Source organism: Dipteris shenzhenensis, chromosome 10 (genome assembly GCF_047967505.1).
Source record: "Dipteris shenzhenensis isolate YYH24624 ecotype China chromosome 10, Dip_SZ_1.0, whole genome shotgun sequence".
NCBI lineage: Eukaryota > Viridiplantae > Streptophyta > Polypodiopsida > Gleicheniales > Dipteridaceae > Dipteris > Dipteris shenzhenensis.
The window spans coordinates 38,608,817-38,629,699 of record NC_141605.1 but is presented as its reverse complement, the minus strand read 5'-3'; the positions used below and the strand labels follow the sequence as shown (position 1 = coordinate 38,629,699).

Sequence of the window (20,883 nt, the reverse complement as noted above, 5' to 3'; positions counted from 1 at the left end):
TCTTCCTCAATCACATGCATGACCACACACCCACACCCTAGATCCTGCCTCAATCACATGCATGTGCACACATCCACACACATGCTTGCATGCATGCATGCATGGACCCGCATGTGTCAATGTTCGAGTGCACATGCACATAGCCACCCTCACACCCATGCATGCATGCAGCATGCAGACATGAAAAGTAGCTTTACTCTACAGAATCCACAAGCAAAATATGTTAATGGAAATTTCAAGGAGCACGAGACAATAAACTTTTCTTTTTTTGTGAAAATATCTGCAAGTACAATCTTCATTGGAGAAAAGCCACTTTCTCCTATATATTGAAGAGACATACATACATGAGCAGCCTTTGTAGCATTAAACGTCCTCCTCCAAGTATATTTGCCGAAAAGAGTCCTCATGGGTCATTTCTGCAAATCGGGCAGAATATGTACGTTTATCATAATTGCCAACTTAAATGAGGAGTTTAGAAAGCATATACATATATACAGGAGCTTCACTTCACTTCAAATGTGACTCGTATACAGCAAAGACGCTCTCTGAAACCAGGAGTGGTAATTTGTCTATGTATGTGAAAAGCCTCCTTAAATTTTCCTTTGTTAATGTGGCTGTGTCTTGTACTTCCCAGAGTTCTGTAAAAACCCAAAGATCCCTGGAATTGACTCGCTTCAAGCTGTCTCGGCAGAATGGGCATGACTGAGAACGAGAATGCCTGCATCATTATCCATAAGCACAGATGTAAACGGTCCATGAATGGCAGATCAAGAAGATGGGAAATGGAATTGGCAACCAATGGAATCAACCAAAACATTAAAAGTCAAACACCCCCCACCTCCTAGAAAACAGGACTCGTGAGTTTCAACAGACAATTATGTGCCTCATGTCCTTTCGTTTTTTTATTTTAAAAAAAACCAAAAGATACTATTAAATAAAAAACAAAAGAGGAGGCTGTCTGCTCTCCTCTGCAATTCTGTCAATGAAAATTTATGTACCTAAATATACTAAATGCATGTCTACTTAAACCAACATAAGGTGTGGATGAAGGCTGCAAGAGATATGAAGCATTTACCCACATACCGAATGAATGGATGCCTATACCATTCTGCAGTATGCCTATAGACAAGTTAATATCGCATTCCCTCGATATGCTTCACCACCAATCCGTATAGGTGAACTGAGCCAGGTCTGTCTCTTTTAGCTACATGAAGGTGGATACCTATCTACTCCTTTGACATTCATTACAAGCCCCTGATGTAAACCTTGATAGCCAATGTATCCGGCTTAAGAGTAGTGTGGCACTAGTATAATACACATGTACACCCGTTTCTGCCTACTACCCTGAAAAACCTAGGAACGCGTTTCTCAAGTTTTGAACAATTACAAACGACTTTTAGCATACGATTGTTGATAGAACATGCAACCAAGGGGTGGTGAAACCTTGGATTCAGTCTGTGCTGGCCAAAAAAAAAAAATTGAAACAGATTTTCAAAGTGCATCCAAAACGCCTTGGGGCACGAACTGCTGTCCCAGGCTCCAGCTTCCTCTGTTACTCAGAGACTGCTCAGCTGTAGGGAAGGTTTCTTCCCTAACTGTCCATTTTTCCTATGTTGTTAAAACAGTACCAGAACTTAAAAGGGCTGCAGGATTCAAAGAAGAGTAGAGCAAGGAGACTCGCAACTATTTACGTGAGCAAAATGTAACTATTTGGTGTAAACATCAGAATCCACTTTGATGACTCAAACATTCAATACCGTCAAAAACATGTGCCCTATCCACCTCTGGAGAGGGTGAGTGCAGAAATCGATGCCTACTCTTAGGTTTTTTACTAAGTTGCAAACAATACAGCATATGTAAGCTCAAAAACACTCCCAAAAGGAACTCAGCACAAACCCTAATCTATAAGTATCCCGAATTAAAAGCTAGATACTTGTTCATCTTCCACAATCGTGTGCATCTTTTCTCTCACTTTCATTCTGTAAGATGTGTTGGAAATGAAGGATAGAATCTCTCGAACCTCACAACCTTTGCGGAATAGGAACAGCTCTGCCTCACGCTCAGTGATGCAGACCACACAAGAGAACCTCACTCAAAAGATACAGTATAGACAGCTTATACAAGAGAGAGAATGTGAGAGAGAACTGAGTGTATTCCTCCACTAAACTGTGGGCAAAACCAAGCTCAAGGTAAGCACAAGATATCCAGCAAGGGGCTGGGCAATATATGGACCTCTCTAATAGACTACTACTGCTTCGCACTGCCTCTCAAGCTTCAGTGGCTGATGGAGAATGAGGGGGGCAAGGGGTCCCTTTTATAGGGGGCTGGAAGGCCCTGCAATTGGCCGACTTTTCACTTGGTTTGCAAGCCAGCCGGCCTTCTCTGCCCCAAAACAGCCCCCCTCCTGGGCAGCCCATAAAAGGGGCTGCCAAGGGGTTCACTAGGGCTTGCTGCCCTGCCCTTTGTGGCCTTCCTTCCACCCCTTTTGTGCTACTGTCCTGCATCCAAAATAGGTCCCCACTATCCCTCCCTCCTCACAGTCATATGCCCCCCCATGTTCTCCTCACATGGGGGCTCACATGTGAGGGACATTGACTTCCAACACCCCTTCTCAATGACGCCACTGTGCGCTTATCCCCATGCGTCGAACGAGGAGTTCCATTTGCTTCCATGGGAGAGCCTTCATAAATACATCGGAAAGGTTGTCCGTCGTCGGCCAGTACATCAACTCCATGATGTCGTCGATGATGAGTTCCCGTACGAAGTGGTAATGGACTTTGATGTGCTTCGGCTGTGCATAAAACCCTGGGTTCGTCGCGATGGCTATGCAACTCTGGTTGTCGCACATGACCACCGTTGCCTCCTCCTGAGTCACATCCATATCCTCAAGTATCCACTTGAGCCGCAATGTCTCACATGCTGCAGTGCAAGCAGCTCGTGATGAAATTCAGAACGAAATAATTGCATGCAGTTGAGATCCACTCCTCACATATACAAAGAAAAGAGACACACAATAAACAGTCACGTATCACAAGCAAGCATAGAGATAGAGCCCAAAACTTAAAAGTCTATTATCAATCAGAATCTGCGCCTAAACTCGATGGAGTTAGACCTCGACTCACGGCTCTAAAACTCATGATCACGACAAAAGGACCAGACTATTCTATGTGAAGACCTTTGTAGCTGCCAGGGAACACCGCCACCCGATCACCGCCTCCATGCAACGTCTACTTCTTTCTCCAGAACTGCCAAGTGTCCACAACATGCTCAACCCTCCAATCACACGTGATCTAATTCATGGTCCAATGACCAAGTGTCGAACAGCAAGCAACAGCCAATCCACAAGCACCATTCATACCTTAGTCTTGCTACCACTCCAAGGAGGATCACCTCTCCAACACCCTCCCTTGATCCGAATAGGGAGTCTATGATCAAATCACAACAAAAATAAGCTCATCCCTACCGGGCTTGTCACCATTACAACTGATCATTCAAACAAGGTTTAAACCTTGTAGCTACATGAAATGAAAGACACCACACACAACACACTTCTAAGTATCCTAGCTCAATAATGCCCAAGTAACATAAACTCTCCCAAGCATTATAGCTTGTTGTTTGGCATCGTAGCCAAACCCTACTCATTTCATAGACTCAAAATGCCCATGTCCAGGCATTCCACAAAGCATCCAACTTGCTCTAAGGGTCTAGCTATCCCACAATCCATTGGCCAGCCTCTCGGGGCGACATTGCATCAACACAGTTCTCACACTAAACGAGTAACCCCAAAACAGAAAGAAATTCACACACTGCCCCGCTGGCTCCATCTAGTTATACCCTCTGTAACTGGGTGTCTATTCACAGCCTGAATTGCCAAGAGGGGGCTTCCAACAGCAAATGGAGCAACAACAAGCTTCTAAAATGACCAAATGCAATCAAAATGAAAGGTATAGTGACAAGATAACTCAAACCAGCTTCAAATGACTTCAACCAGCTCCCAAGTGCTCTGTTCCAAGCTAGAACACCTCCAGGGGGCAGCAGATTCACAAGGCAGGAGGACAACATAAGAAAAACGGCCAGATAGGGATAGGGAACCTGTTTAGCAGCAGAAATGCCTCGAAAACAGTGCCCAGCAGGCCAGCACAGCAAGTAGTACATCGGGTGTGACATATAGTGTCACCAAGCGACTTCTAGATACCATCATCCTGTCTGTTGACAAAGGAGTGGAGGAACTACCCCCCTCTTGAGCATCAAGCAATGCTCCACGCCTATGCTCTACTGAGCCTAAAGGAGCTACAACCAAAATCAGCTCAAAGCACAACAACTGAGTGGACTACGCCACTCTGAGTGAAATTTGCTAGTTCACTCTCCTCCAATAACTTCAACCACACACACATGGCAATATTGGATCCTAGGAACATAGATCTCGATACTCGATATCCTTTCAAACTTGCATCACCGCGAGCTGAATCGGTTCAGCCAATCTATGGTACACTTGGATCCTTGCCTCATGGTTCGAATCAAACACAAACTAGCATGTACTAAATGGATTTACTGCTCGAGCCATGCCGGGCAACAAAAGCATCCAGACCAGGCATGTGATACATGGATTTGCTGCTCTAGCCATGCTGGGCAACAAGAGCAATCCAACACCAGCAGGGAATACTCATCCTGCAATTTACCATACAGCCTAGAAAGAGGAGACTCCATGTTTTGGCTGGTACAAAAAGCAACAAAACTGGCAGGGAAGAATCATCCTGCAAATTACAATGTAAAACTAGAAGGGAATAACCATCCTGCAAATAACAATGCAGCCTAGAAAGAGGAGACTCTCTAGTTTCTGGCTGTTACAATAATCCATACCAAAATTACTACTGCTTACCAAAGGAAAAAAAAAACAATACTCTTAGCGTGTGTGGCTGTCCTTTTGCGCTTCTTAAGCTCCCATAGGTTGTTTTCATTTACAATTGGGACAATCTTTGGCCTGATGTCCCTCCTCTTTGCAAAGCAAACACTTTCCAGCTTCATATAAGGCTTGCCATTCCTCAATGCTCTTTGGTACTGGCTTAATATCATGCTGAGCCTTAGAAAACTGCCCACACTTCTTGGAATTTTTAGGGGCGTTCTAGTTGTTGCTCTTGAAGCCCGAAGTCTTGCCCTGCAGGAGAGCATAAGCTGTGGTGGCATTTTCTATCAGTTGCGACATATTGGAGACTTTGGTTTTGGTGCAGTAGTCTCGAGTTTCCTTTGGCAGCCCACAACAATACTTCTCGATCTGTTCAGACAGCTCCACATGCCTGTAAGAGCTCATAGGCAGCAAGGCCTCCCAAAACTTTTTATTGTACTCTTCGAGATTCTTACAGTTTGCGGCATCCAGCTTATGCAATACTGTCATTAAGTCAATGCTTTCAGCCGGTCTTGTGTCCCATTGAATGTCTCAAATTTTACAGCAGCCCCACCCTCTTTATAGTCTTTCAATTTGCCCTTGGGTGTAATGTTGTCATACACAGGTGGCTGCAAATAAGGTGGTGGCATCATCTAGCCCAAACTCTGTATAACTGCCAACTCCCATGGCTGGATTGACCATTCCAGGTCCCATTCATGGAACCACTCCTAATTCCTACCATCCGCATCTGCATTCCAGGGTGCATCCCTCTCTTTGCACATCATGTTGGCATTCCCCCCATCATTTGTTGCTGGAAATTTTGCATTCTTGGCTGAAGACTCCCCAAGTATGTGCCAGGGATACTGAGCCCTTCTGTGGGCTGTCCCACCATTGCTTGGAACACCGACCCTCCTCCGAAATATCCTGGGTGCATCATTGGAGGGTGAAATGGGTGCTGTTCATAATTCACTGACTGCCCCATGGGGCGTTCCCCATACCAAGAGCAACTGAGGGCATTAAAGGTGGCTGTCCACTTGGAGGTGCATCATTATGCATAAGTCTTTGCTTTCTGCGCTTCTTCTTGATTGCCTTTTTGCTCTTGGGAGGGGCATCCAGTATCTCCAAACTCAAAAATGATTTTAGAATAGGTCAATGTCTAGGACTACCTGCTAGAAACCCGTCGGTAGAGTCAAAATTCAATTCTAACAAGTTTGAATTTTTAGGGGTTTTAGGTGACACGTGGCAAGCTGCAGGCTGAAATGGCTGCAGGGCCACCTAACCCAGCCACTTGACAATAAGAGGGGGCAAGTGGCAAGGAGGAGAGGGGCAAGTCTAGGGTTTGGTGGGCTGAAAAAGATGCCAAATTGGGCCAGCCCAGCCCCCACTATGAGCCGGTCCTATGAAAGAAGGGCCTCCCCTCGCTCATTCCACACAAATTCCCACCTCCAATTCTGTCCTCCTCCCTCCTTGGTGCAGGAGCTCTCTCTTCTCTGCCAGGCTTCTCTTTCTGTAGCAGCACTCTCTCTCTATACAGTCTAGGCTTCTCTCTCTGGAGCAGCACCCTCTCTCTACAGTTCAAGCTTCTCTCTCTGCAGAAATCGTCCCCTCTTCACCGCTGGAGCAGCAGCAGCACCTCTTTCTCCTCCCCCTGCCTCGGAGCAGCATCAGCACTCTCTCCCCAAACCATTACTCCATTCAAAGTATTTCTCTCTCTAGCCTGCATCACTTTTTTCCTGAGGTTTTTTCCATCATCTTCGACTTTTCTGTATGAGTGTCGTAATTGACATGACCAAACCTTTCATGCCACAACTTTGAGTGCCCGTGGCCCCCCATGAACAACTAAGGCATGTAACCGGTATAAGCCATCCTCCTCGAGACCTTGGGCTACCACCCCTTGGAATGACAATGACTTCTCCATTTTCAAAGAGTACTAACATCTTATGGTTATCCACCTAACTCACAGAGAGCAGATTCTTGCAAAGATTGGCAGGGCGTGTCCAGCTATCCCCAACGGTCACCTTCGAGTCGGGATGGGTCCCCTCCACGGTCTTGAGCCACTCCTTCCTATTGAACATGTGTTTTGAGGCACTGTTGTGAATTTCGGAATTGCGTACTCTAGTGGATGCAGTAAAGGCTCGCCGCACCAAGCCTCCTTGTTATCACTTGCTACATGAGTGAAGAAGTGCTCTATGCACAAGAAGAGCTCTCATGTACTGACGTTGGTCGAGTCTGTCTTAGGCGCCTCCTTGCTCTTGGACTCCTGTTTCTTTTGATCTGCCTTCTTCTTTCGACAATCCTTTGCATAATGACCAAGTTTTTCACAATAGAAAAAATTTGCCTTCTTTTTCTTCTTTGAGTCGCCGACCCTGCCATTGGAATCCTTGGCCTTGTCCTTCGCCTAAAGTGTTTTATCGTCGTCCTTGTTGTACAACTTCTCACGAGCTTCCTCTTGCAGTAACAAGGGCCCAAACTCTTCAAATGTCAAGGGCTTGGTCCTTTCTCCTGTCTGTCACAGTGGTGATGAATCCCTTGAAGCTATGCGGTAACATCCCAACTCTCAGCAGTGCCAGCTCACTAGAGTCCACCTTCTGAACAACCTATGCCAGTTGATCTCGTACCACTTTGACGTTCGTCAAGTGGTCATGTACCGACTCTCCCTCATCCATGCTCATATTGAAAAGCTGCTGCTGTAGAATCAACATATGAGAAGTGAAACCTGTCTCGGACAAGTCCTTCAGAGTGGCCCCCACCTCCACTAAATATCTACCATCTGAATATGAGAAAAAACAGAGTCCAAGTCCCTGTGATTAAAGCCAGGGCCTGGGCATCTCTATCCTACCATGCTTCGAGTTCATCTTTGTCCACCGGTACAAGAATCCTGCCCTTGTTTTCTAGAACATCCTCCGGCTTCGCGTCCACTCCCATTGTGAGCTTCCACAGCTTCTGGGCAGCTTCTGGGCCACAAGGTGACTTCGGATTTTTACCTTCCAAATGGGGTAATTTGTCCCATCCAGCTTCCTAGACTCTCCAAAGTTAGGGATGGTATAAGAGGGAACATGACTAGAGGAGGAAGTATGAAGAATAGAGGCTGAAGAAGTTTCTGACTTCGACATGTCTACAGCAAATTTCATACAGCAAAGAATCTACAAATAGAACTTGCGGTAGATGAAATAGAACTTTGCAAACCTGATTCAAACATCACCTGCAATTTTGAGGACAAATTTGTTTTTGAGGAGGGATGGATGCAAGATTGGGCCAAAATAGTGAGGGTTAGGCTAATTTCTCTAGGGGATGTTTAGGCCTAGAGAAGGGCAAAACGGAGATAGTGTGCAGGGAGACTATATAAGTCCACCTCCCCACCCTTTGTATGGACTTTTTGGATGTGACATCTAATCCTATCTACTCCCTCCACCTTGCCAGAGGGCACCTCCCCTAATGGATCAGGAGCCAGAGGGCTGCTCCCCACGTAGGGTCCAGGAAGTCCAGAGGCAGCATCAAGAGCTACACAGGCAAGTCGGCCACATCAGCAGTAGACCTGAACAGACAGGTCCACCAATTAGGACAGTCAGATCCGACCAATGTCAATCATCTTCAGTCAGCGGGGTTCCCAGCTCAATACAAGGACTTCAGCCGTTATTCAGCAACAACTCATCCATCAGCCAAGCAGCTGCAAGGAAGCCCTCAGTTCAGGAGTTTTGCTTTGAATATATATGTGAGTAAGGCAATGACAGACAGCACCCTGCCATCTATACAGCAGTTAATACCAAACGACTTGTTAGCATATGCTACAATGAAGCTTGAATGCATACGTTAGTGAAACAAATATACCCATCGACCTGTATCTCATAAGGGAACTCAATGAAACAGCTCAGTTAGTTGTTCATCTTCTACGGCCGCAACTTGCAAGCATCTCCCCTCTTGCTATTTCTCCGAGGTGTAATTTGTATACATAGCAAGCTGTCACCTACAGCTTTCATCATTGAGATCTGCAGTAAAGTATTGACAGATGCATAACAGATGCATAATATCACATTGATTTCCAGATCTGTCATCTGAAATGTTAAAGGCTGGTCAAAATTAGCATATTAACCATGCAGTAAATATTATATAAATATCTACATGAATACAAGAAAATGCAGAACAGAGGTGCAATCCAAGCCTTATGATAGTCACCCATCGTGCATAGAAGAGACCTTCTATAATGAATCTGCACCAACTACGTCAATTCAGATCAGCGTGTAAAAGCCCTACACCCATCTACTAGAATCCCAGTAATGGAACAAAATAAAACAGTTCAGTTAGTTGTACATCTTCTATGGCCACAACTTGCAAGTATCTCCCCTGCTGTTATTCCTCCAACATGTAGTTCATATCATTGCATGCATTCACCTTACAGCTTTCATCACTGGGCTCTGCAGTAAAGTATTGACACATGCCAACAAGACATTATGGTCAATGAGCAGAGTTTTCTTTGATATCATTGATATCCAGATCTGTCATGTGAGATGTTAAAGGCTGGTCAAAATTAGCATATAAATCATGCACCAAATATTGTGTATATATCTACAGGAATATAAGAAGATGCCCAAACTCCAGTCAGAGGTGCAACCTCAAGTCTTATGATAGTCACCCATCATGCATAGAAGGGACCTGTAATAATGAACTCCCACCAACTGTGTCAAAAAGAATGCAGATCAGCATCACATGTGTGATAATGCGCTATCACATGGAGGTGCAAACACGCAGGCATGCATGCATTGTGGTCAAAACTTCAGTCAGCCCACAGCCCACACATACCCCCCACATACACACGTGCCTGCATGAATGAGCATACAATTATTGTAATCAAAACTTAGTCCAAACAACTAGTTTTTCCTACAGAGAAAAGTAGATTCCTCTTTCCAAAATGGGAAATGAACGTACCAGTCCCTAAAGCATTTGATACACATCGCATGGTTGCAATCAGGCAATACAACCTTGGTATTGTTTTCCATACAGATGCCACATTCTTGCTCCCACTCTAAGTCAAGATCCGACATACTTGCCCTGGCCTCGTCACATTTTCTCTTGAATCTATCCATGCAGATAGCTCTTTGCTTTAATTCTTCCATTTCCGTTATACCTCCTTGCAACTGCTGCAAGGAAGGAAATATATAGGCTGCATTGAAATGTCAAGAAAAGCAATCAATTCGTGCCATAGAAAAATATTCGGCATGTGACAGAAACTGATCGATTGTTGATCAGTGTGCATTTCAAAGGTAGAAAACACATCTTTAAATAATGTCCCATAGAAGCCACGTATGTTCATTACGAAATTACCATAAAACTCCCTAAGGCTCGATTTCCTCTCGTATGTGGACATGGTGGTTGTCCCATCTTTATAAACCTGAATAAGAAAAAATGCAACCACAAACAAATCATGAACAAAAATTGTAAAGCTTGCGTAGCTTTTGAGACCCCCTCAAGAAACATCTAAAGTCAGCCTCGGTATATGGCCGGCTTCTCTCTAAGTTGCAGGCCCCTGACGGAATACACACAAAAAAGGGGGAGAAACAGATTCAACCTGCACCTTGTATATCAATATGCGCAGGAGACCGAGAGCGCCAGCAAGGCTGCAGTCAGTCCAGCGCACTAAGAACAAGAAAAATGGTGCAGCAGGGCTATAGGATAGTCGCATTTGCAAGCATGCTCCGTCGTATTCTCTTGGAAACTCTAATGCCCTGCAGCAAGGTATGAATAGTTGAAACTGCTGTCAAATCTACGACAAAACCACACAGCAGTTTAAAAAGGAGGTAAAATCATTCCTGAACTCTTTTCACCACAGATAAACGGAGAAATCGCGCCAGAAAATTGAAATACAATACATCCCCGCATGCGGTCACCGTGAGCGAAGTTTCAGAAGCTGCACGAGAGAAGGACCAGAGAAAAATCTCACAGTGTATTGGCGTGCTGAATGTCCGCTTCCAAGGACTTGAGCGACTCCTTAAATGATTTACCTTGGCCCGTGCCGAGCAGGAACATGGTTGCTTTATCTTCTATCGTTGTTACCCCTTAATCCACTCCCTCGATCTACGCAATTCTGGTTACAAATGGGACGATACTACGACACTTTTGCGCTGAACCATGTGCTTCTGGCCTCGTCTTCCATTGAGAAAGGCGTTCATAAGGTAATCGCAACAGCTTGGCTTCCGCCAGAAAATCGGGCCTGCCGAAGTCCAAAGCGCATGAAATGGAAGCGTTCTGTGCCGAATTCCCGAAGCGCATTCCGTTGCGGATGCAGCATCGATTGCGCTAAACGTGCATGGTGGTGAAGGGAGGCGAAAAGCCTCGATGGTGCTGAGGGAGCAACAGTCTGATCGAATGCGTGTGCGATACGCAAAAAACGAAGGAAGCAATCAAGCAAGAGCTTCAAAGGATGAAGAGGCGAGGGATCAGAGGAAATTGGGAGAGAAATGAGGGGGGGAAGACGATCGCCATAGCCAAAAACTCTGAGTTTGTTTGCCAAAAAAGCTCAAGCTTTTACAATTCCCAATTTTTACTCTGTATAACCCTCCACAGGTTGCAATGAGGAAGACGACCTTTTTTTGTGTTTTTTTTCCCAATTTTCTATTTACTCCTCTTTTTTTTTTTTTGGCCCAACTCTGACTCCTTGTTGTGATCCTCAGGATCGGGCCTTGCCTTTTCGCCAACATGTTCTGATGATCCTCAGGATCGATGTCTCATGACCCCGTCCCCACCCTGCCTTGTTTCCTCACTTCAAAAAAATTCTTCTTCTTCTTCTTCTCCTCTTCTCCATTGTACTAGTCAACAACATTGTTGGATGTGGATATGACCTCTCTCTTTGCGCTCACCTTGGCCTTCCTCTTATGGTGGAGTCCACTCCTCTAGGTTCGTCGCCCTTACCCCTTGTGAGGATAGAACTGTGTACTAAACAGCACATAGGGGTGACTGGACGAGAGTTGTTTGATACAAGCTAGCACCCCATGAAGTGGACAAATCCCAATTAAAGAGACATTGACTTGCCACCCTTACACATCATCCCAGATCGGGTTAGACTATTATACTTTGTGGCTTGACTAGTCTTCTTATACCTCTGCTTGCAAACTCTACCCATCATTCCTAACATTGCATATTTTTCATTTCCTAGTCTCTTCAATATGAATTTAAAACACTCTAGTGTGTCTAGACATGAGAATTGTAAGCATTCTCAAAAACACATGGCATAAAATCCAATTTGAGAATCTTTGTGGTGTGTCTACACATGAGAATTGTAAGCATTTTCAAATATCCTTTATTCTTGCCTCCCCTCAGGTCCCAACCCCTTGTGTCACCTATCAATATTTAATCTTAGCCATGCACACATCGAGCCAAAAACTTGTCAGTTGCATACTTCTATTGGACACCTTAATCTGGGTTGCTAAACTAGTTGGTCGCATATGTAGCAACACATGTGATTGTCTAAAGCAATACATATAATTTTTTTGAAAGTTAGGCTTAATTCACTTGATCTTTACCTCTTCACCAAGAGTGACTGTCGTCGAGTGCCCATGGCGCATCTTGACCTATATTTAAGCATGCATAAAAGCATAAGAGCATCCTTGCTTTTTTTTTAAAGTACCCACATGGCTTGCTCCAAAGAAGGCAAGCATATCTCTCGAGTAGCATTCGGTCTCCAAAAGAGGCCTCTGAGGCTTTGGGCTAGTGCTTGGATTGGCACCCACCTTCAAGGCCGCCATAGTTGTTCTACCAAGACCCCACTTACTTTGAGATGTTAAGAAGTGAAATCAAGCCAGTATTTCTTGCAAAAAAGAATCAAGCCTTTATATCTCTTTTGCAACCATTTTAAGTACATTATTGTATATTCATGATTATGCAAATTTCACATATCCAGTTGATGTGTGCAACTAGGTATGCTCCTCGAGCCCTTACACATATGTTAGAGACGTGCCATAATAACTTCCAACCAGTTTTTTGGGCCAAGGCATAACCTTGATAATTACAACTACCACCTACCAATAAGGTTAGTAATAATGCCAACTTCATCATTTTGCTCAAAAGATAACACTTTTATCTTATAAAAAGCTTACTTTTGGGATCCCACTTTGCATACAATCATCACGACTTAAATGTGGAGAGTTTTGTCATCACATAAGTCGACACATCCAGGCTAATGTGCCTACACTTGGTCCACATCTTTAATATAACCATAATTTGATTGCCATGCTTGAGAATAATGCATTTACTAAGCCCATCACATCACCAATGTTCCCACAAAGATAGTGCCCATGGTCATTTACTACGCCTATGACATCATCCATGTTCATATTTGTCCTTTAGTAAGACGCATCTTACTAAATTTTATTCATGGCTCGATATAGATTCATTCCACTCATTGAATAGAAAATTGGATTTAATTAACTTTGAATAAGTTAATTTAACATTCCTAGCGTCAATCATTTTAAGTAAGTCAAGCTACCTTGGTTAGCATGACTAAACCTCATTAGGTCTAGTCAACTAAAGACCTAAAGTCTGTTCACACTAAGGCAATGTCCTTAAGATGAAAAGAGCCCTAAATTTCTTCCTTTTTAACCTAAATTTGAAGAAGCATAAAGAGTAAAAGCGACTCCAAATTGGACCCAATCTTTATCAACATTTCAACCACTTAATGAGAAATCATTTGAGAATTTTTAAAGATAGAATAGTGAATTTTTTGGCATAATTGTAAACCTCAGGCACCTTTTTCACTATTTTGGCCATATCTTGACCATATTATATAATAACTCCATATTAAAAAACAAGTTCCCTACACTAAAAGCTATAGTTTCAAAGCCTAAACTTCTCAAATGAACATTTCTACATTAAACTTAAAGGTATGGAAAAATTACATGATATCATCTTCCTTGACCAAAACACTAAATTGGATTGCAACAGGTATGGTAACTGGAAGTTCAATAACATGAACATTTTCCAAAAAAATGTTGAGAAATGGATGATCATAGCAACCATACTTAGTGATTCTATGTGGGAGATATGTTCTAAGTAGGGTGTCTAAGTTTGTAGTCATATGCTAGGCTTGAGACACCTGTGAGTGCTATGTGGCAACTAATTGTAAGTACCTTCTTGCATGTGAGACATCCTCTATCCCCCCTGGGTTGGTTGATTCAGGAAAACGTTGAAAGAGAATAGATTAAGGGCATTCAAATATCCAATGATAGATAGGATATTTGTCAAGAATTTGGTGATGATACAAACATTCCTTTTAATGAAGCGTTAGTTGGGAAGATCTTGGAATTCTTGAGTAACTTCGGGCTCTATCAAGGATGTAAGGAGATTCCTAAAGGGGTGTCCTTTAGACTTTTAGGGATCCCTATGGGTTTTCATTGTTCAATGAAGTCTAGATGGGATTGGATGATTGAAAAGATTAACAACAAGCTCTTAAAATGGCAAGGTCTCCAGCCTGCTCTTTCAAGAAGAAACTTTGTTTTAATCCATTTCATGTATCCCTTAGTCATCTACTTTCTATCCTGCTAGTCTTCTTCTAAGTTAGGGCTACTCAAGCTAACCTCAATGTTTAGAACCTTTCTTTGGGGAGGTGATGAAAATAGTAAAAAGGTTGCCAAGGGTTAGGTGGGAGATCATGTTACTAAAATTGAGGGTGGTTTAGGAATTGTTAATTTGGAATGGTCTAATACACACTTTATGGGTAAATAGATTATTAGAGCTTCTGACACAATGAAGAGAGCTGGTCTCTGCCTTCTTGAAAGACATTTTGGTTATACCAGGCCCATCAGATGTAAAGTATGAAAAGTTGTCTACCCTCTTTGTTGATGAACTTTGCTTGACCACTTGCTCAGGACTATGAAAGCCATGTGGACACCTTGGGAATCGCTAGAAGGTTTCTGTATCTAGAGGGGTTCTAAATGCCCATTTAGTTTTCTTTCATTTGGAAAGACAGCCGATTATAGTATGGGGAACTAATAGGGTTTGTGATATGTGTGCAAAGTCGTATGAAGATCGGTAAAAGAGCATACAAGCTATCAACACCAGTAATACAAGAGCAGATAGTCAAATATGCAATCACTTGTATTAGTAATAAAAGAAGGCCTCGGCCAATACAAATAGTTGCGGGCTGCACAGACACTCACACCTCAGCTCGAGATAGAATACTCACTCTAGCAACATCACTCACTTGTCACACACACAAAACAATGGAGCTCGTTTGGGGTGGGGCGGGGACTCATAAATATGTAAGCGCAGCATGTGGGTTCTATTGAATGAAATTTTAAAACTTCTTTTAACACTTCTCTTATGTACAAAAGGGTATCATTTAAAGGGAGTATTCACAATTTGACTAGAAATAAGATGCATTTTATTCATTGAAAACTCATAGATAGGGGGACTCTAAGCCTTGAAATCATGTGATACACAGGATTTACATATACTGAACCCCCCAAACAATGGAGCAAGGAAGGTGTTTACTTTGTTACAACCATCTATTTATAATTCACCGGTCGTTGCTGAATATAAGTATAGAGTTTCAAGATCCATCAGTTGTTTCAGGCTTCGGGTGCTTGGAAGTGTGTTAGCCACTTGATTCCTTGGAAAGGGAGAGGTGGCCTATGTGGTGATGTCAGCTTGTGTGAAAACCTTTGGTGGATCTTGGACGACAAACCACATGCAATGATGGATTTAAATCTTGGTGTGCAGATTTTATAAAAAGAAAGGGTTGATCTCATGGCTTCAGCTTTGCTATGTAAGAAGGGATTTCTAGAAACCTTTGGTGGTGATTTGCGTGATCAATTATCACTCAATGAGGGAAAGATTCCTCTAGTTGTTGTAGTGTTGTACAATTCTTCAGACAGAATGTTCACCCTTGACCCCCCTTCTAGCAAAACTTCAGGGAGCCTTTGGGATTTATACTCAACTTGTATGAGGGGAACAGTATAATCCACATCCTCAATTTGTGCTCCATGCACCTCTAGTACTTATTCTTGATCCTTAGGATCCTCCTCTTTTGCCTTATCCATTAGGCACTTCTCACTAGCTGCCAAAGTAGACACCAACTGGGTTTTGAAAGCCAATACCAAATTCAAAATTTGATCCAATGTAATCTAAATTATAGTTTTCAGCAAGCTTTAAAATAACTCCTCCTATTTAGCTGCCTTATCAATTTTCAATTTGCCAGACAACTGGTCATTGCTTTACGGACCCAGCCTTCTGATCCGGACTTAGGGTATGCAGTCACTTGGTTGCTAGTTAGGCTAGCTAGGGTGCCTAGTAGCTTGTTGCATAGGCTAGGTTTTGGTTGACTAGAGGCCAACATTGTTGTGCCACTTACTTTTACAATAGTTTGTTTGTTGTCATCAAATTGGACCCATCGCTTGAAGGTTTCTCACAACGCATGCACAAGCCTCCTACTACGGCTAGTAGACTCCTATTACTTGGTGTGTCATGTGCTCTGGTAGCCTAAGGGTCCCTTGATTGAGAAGACATTTGACTTGGCTCCCCATCTTGCAACTCCTCCCATTGTGGCCATGGTTAGTTGAGTGTTGTAGAATTGTGAGCCCAGGTAATACATGCATCCCATGACTGGGTCATCACTAGGGACTTAGACTACAACAAAATATTCTTCAAAGGGGAAGGGGGTAGGAAAGTGCTTGGGGCAATTCTCTAAAAGAAGATTCATTAGAGGGAAAGGGGACTACGAAAATACTTGGGGTCATTCCCCCCTTGAGACCTTTATATAGCTGGGATCGGGGGTCTTGTCGTCCTCCCCCTTTGACAATTGTCACTCCTTCCCCTTAATTTTCTACGTCGTTTCCTATGACTCTTGGTGCCTCTTGCTACTAGAATCACACAATCCCCTTGCAATTTATCCATCTCAAAACACCATTTTGATTGATTAGCACTCCATTGAATGATGGCTGTCAGGAAGACTTGATGTGAGCTGAGAAACCTGATGGTTACCATTGGGAAGACCAAGGTCATGATCTTCAACACCTCTTACACAGTGCTTCACCGACATAGCTTTACATACCAAAGTCAACCTGTGGAGATTGTGCAGTCCCACACATACTTGGGTGCAGTTTTCACAGGGCTAGTTTTCAAGATGACTAGAGCACGACTTCACACGAGGGCATGGTGCTTTGGCCCTAGTAGAGCGACATTGCTACTAGGCACACTTACAAGATCCACCAACAAAGTGTTGGCTTTTTGACACTCTAGTGAGGCCGATTGCCATGAATGCGGCACCTTTTTGGGGGTGTGATCTTTTAGTAGTAGAATGGAGGCTACAAGTGATTATGGGCTCTAGGATGATTCAGAGTAAGCCCTCAGTCCCCCATCAGATAGTACACGAAGAGTTTGCCATGACCTCTCTCCAGGTTGATGCCATTTTTTAGACAATGACTTTCCTCCACAGAGTTTGGGACCTACCTTGTGAGAGACTTCCAAGGTTGGCACTAGAGGAGTCCATATGACTAGCAGAGAGTGGGGTAGGTACAACATGGTTTGCACGCATCACCGCATGGTTTGCCAATCATGGCATTCAGATGGATCGGCTTCCCCCATTTCAGTATAGCATGGATGCACTACCCGAGTTGATCCCACGAGAGGAGATTAACCACATCATTCGGTTAGATCTCCTCCAGCTCCACACATCTTACACTTGGGGGGGCGAACCAGGAGTTCCCCACCAAAACCCAGCTCTACTATGACCATTTTCTAAGAGTATCGGAGGATGGGCTCATCATCAGACCTCAATATCTCAAGGACAGAGTCATCTCACATGCACTGATGATTGCCATTGGACAGATGCAGGTCTCATCCCATCAGCTAAGGATCAAGGTAGGGAGATTTGCATGCATACCCAGAGAGCAACGGACTTGCAAGTTGTGCACGATGGGGGTGGTCGAGACAGAGGAGCACTTTCTATGTGTCTGCCCAGCCTACTATGAGATCTGAGGGCACTACCAGTGCCTTTTCTAGGAGGGGCATGGTTTTTGGCCCACACTCATGACGACAGATCCACTTCCAGGACCAGATCTGTATTGGGCTCTACCTGATGGAGATGCAACAACATAGGGAGACACTACTACGACATATCAAAGAGCAGCAGGATGGGACCATTGCACCACAGGATACTGAGGTAGACCGAGCGCAGAGGCAGGTCATTGATTTTTATGCATTTGACTCAGCTCTAGGGCACTCTGGGGTAGAGGAGGAGGAGCTAGCCGACATGAGATATATATGCATCGGTGGAGAGAGCCGACATAGCACTGCTAGGCGAGGGACATAGAGACCGTAGATGATGTGACAGGTGACCAGAGCTGTTGTCTCTGTGCCAACATAGACTTAGGTAGAACAGAATGTGTGTGTAGAGTAGCGGCAAAGCTCCACTTGTACTTGCATAAGGCTAGAAATAATCCCTCTTAGAAATCCAACTTGCATGTTCTACATGCAAGTTCTACATGTGAGTTCTACATGCAACTCCTACATGCAACTACCACATGCGAGTTCTACATGTGAGTTCGACATGCAACTCCTACATGTGAGTTCTACATGCAAGTTCTACATGCGAGTTCTACATGCGAGTTCTACATGCAACTCCTACATGCAACTCCCACATGCGAGTTCTACATGTGAGTTCTACATGCAACTCCTACATGCGAGTTCTACATGCGAGTTCTATATGCAAGTTCTACATGTAGAGAGAGAATGTCTTACAATTCCTACATGCAGAGAGAGAAGCTCTCAAACTTGTATAAATACCCCGTAATGGAATGAAGCCCACACTCTTTGGGGCATTGTGTTGAGTTCTACTTTGGTATTCCAAGCAATTGTCTCAAGTGTCCATGCTTCCTTGCACTCCACGTCCAAAAGCATGTCCTAACCTTGCAACTCCTCCTCCCCTCTTCTCCAACCTTGCAACCCATCCTCTCCCTCTCCTGCTCCCTCCTCCTCCTCCCTTCTCCTCCTCGCTCTTCCTCCTCCTCCTCCCTCCTCCTCCTCCTCCTCGTCCTTCTCCTCCTCCTCCTCCCCCCTCTCTCTTCTTTCCCCCATGCTCTTACACCTTCTTCCTCTCCCACTCCTATGCTCCCCCTAAACCCTTAGTTCCTCAACCCTTAATCTCCATGATCTACAAGGCAGACGAGTTCTCCACCATGTACTCTACTCTAAACCTTGGAACCTCTTCTAAACTCTGGAACCTCCTTCTAAACCTTGGAACTCCTTCTAACCCTAGAACCTCCTTCTAAACCCTGGAACCTCCTTCTAAACCTTGGAACTCCTTCTAAGCTTGGAACCTCTTCTAAACCCTAGAACCTCTTCCAAACCCTGGAACCTCCTCCTAACCCTTAAACTCCTCCTAAACCTTGCAACCCCCAATGAAGGCGAAAGCCTTCATTACCTCAACCATGACAATACACGTTCCCTTTACACATGCATGCACTATGTTTGCTCACCACACTTAAGCCTACGTCTCTCATCGGAACACGACTCGAGGTCCTAAGCTACACGTATACTACAAACAACAACCCCAATATATCTGTAGGTGACAAAAAGCCTCGGAACCCTGCATACTGAGAATACCCTGCTCTTCCTATGGAAGCCGTAGGAAAGAGCCAACATTTGGCACTGCTGTTGGGGAGACTAGCATCTCACATAACGTGTAAACATACACAGGTATGTGTAAAAAACAAACTACTTCGAACTTTCACGAACATAACACTCAAGGGCAAGGAGAGTAAAATTTTTTCCATTTCTAACCAAACATATCAACCCCAAGCATCAACCTTGGGTTACTACCTTAAGAAATTTTCTTTATTTCTTAAAAAGAAGCCACATGATAAACAATCAAGCTAGGTAGTGGACACAAATGCGTAGAGCTTGCAATTTGGATCATTTCACCCTTTTGCAGAAGAGCAAACCGAGCTAACCATAAAAAGTTACGGCTTGGGAAGAGTTTAGGGTTTAACCCTAAACCTAAACCCATTTCCTACACCCCCTCATTCTTCATCTTTCACATCTTGCCTCCATCCTCTTCCCCATTCCGAGCCCTATGCAAGACACTCCTCCCTCTCCATCGACCACCACCCTACTCCCATCCTCACATGGTAAGTAACTTCGAGCCCATCTCGTAGTGATAACCTAGCCATTCACCCACCGTCCATTGGTCCTCAACAATCCCATTACATCGAGAAAGACTTGGAGAGTGTTCACGTGACCACCTCTTCCTCCCCTTGGATTTCCATCAAAGTTTTCCGTTCGTCAAGTTTTTTTTCTTTCTTTTTTCTTCTCCCCCTCCATCTCCACCACCCCCACTCCTCCATCTCCACCACCTCCCCCTCCACCGCCTCTTTCTTCCCTCCCCCCTTCCACCCCTCACACCTAGCTTCTTCCCCTCCCTTTCTAATCCTAACCTTGAGGATTACCAAGCTGCTCAAACTATTTGCCCAGTTCTTCCCCCCCTCTCCTCTGGTCCCCCTTCTGCAACTAACACTCTTTCATATTTCTCCCCCATGTCCCTAGATTCTCTCCTTGCCCCATCATCACCTCTGACACTACTTGTGCTTCCATCAGTAGAAACTAACACAGTATTTGATTTTGAATATCAGGATCCGGATAACCCAATTTGTACTCCCATGCCAAGTTATAATGATGGGTTTGATTTTGATGAGATACCACTTTCGAGTAACCACATCAAGGAGTTTTGGAGCAAATATCCTGATATGAAAACTCGAGGTGGATGGACCCTGAACAACTTTCCTACCAACCTTCGTCAGCGTCAAATTAGTGAAGGTTGGATTAGCAAGTTGGATCCACAACCTGATTAGCGCCGCCCCAAGCTCTTTGATGTAATCTTCTTGAAGGAGGACCTACGTGCACCTCCATGTCTGAGAACCCATCCCAAGTTCTATGCAGGTGCATGGTGTAAGAACTTTCCTACCAACCTTCGTCAGCATCAAATTAGTGAAGGTTGGATTAGCAAGTTGGATCCACAA

The 20,883-nt window shown here is 44.1% G+C and overlaps 1 protein-coding gene across 2 annotated transcripts; it reads right to left on the bottom strand.

Moving 5' to 3' along the window:
• Positions 1 to 286: 286 nt before the first annotated feature.
• Positions 287 to 11,449, bottom strand: LOC147897788 (E3 ubiquitin-protein ligase AIRP2-like). 2 transcript variants are annotated; one of them, XM_087380243.1, is made up of 5 exons: positions 10,818 to 11,449; positions 10,446 to 10,602; positions 10,202 to 10,268; positions 9,806 to 10,040; positions 287 to 718 (listed from the first exon to the last, which is right to left on the bottom strand). In XM_087380243.1, the coding sequence occupies exons 1-5, from the start codon at positions 10,901 to 10,903 to the stop codon at positions 508 to 510; spliced, it is 756 nt and encodes a 251-aa protein (XP_087236369.1). In that variant the 5' UTR covers positions 10,904 to 11,449; the 3' UTR covers positions 287 to 507. The 2 variants fall into 2 exon arrangements, with proteins under 2 accessions (XP_087236369.1, XP_087236370.1); XM_087380244.1 differs by having other exon boundaries at positions 10,452 to 10,602.
• Positions 11,450 to 20,883: the final 9,434 nt, after the last annotated feature.

Excerpts from the sequence above, each read along its gene's own strand:
- LOC147897788 (XM_087380243.1), bottom strand. The coding sequence starts at position 10,903 with ATGTTCCTGCTCGGCACGGGCCAAGGTAAATCATTTAAGGAGTCGCTC. Across the intron at positions 10,603-10,817 it reads ATTCAGCACGCCAATACACT|GGCATTAGAGTTTCCAAGAG; the intron begins GTGAGATTTTTC and ends ACCTTGCTGCAG. Across the intron at positions 719-9,805 it reads ATCAAATGCTTTAGGGACTG|GCATTCTCGTTCTCAGTCAT; the intron begins GTACGTTCATTT and ends ATAATGATGCAG.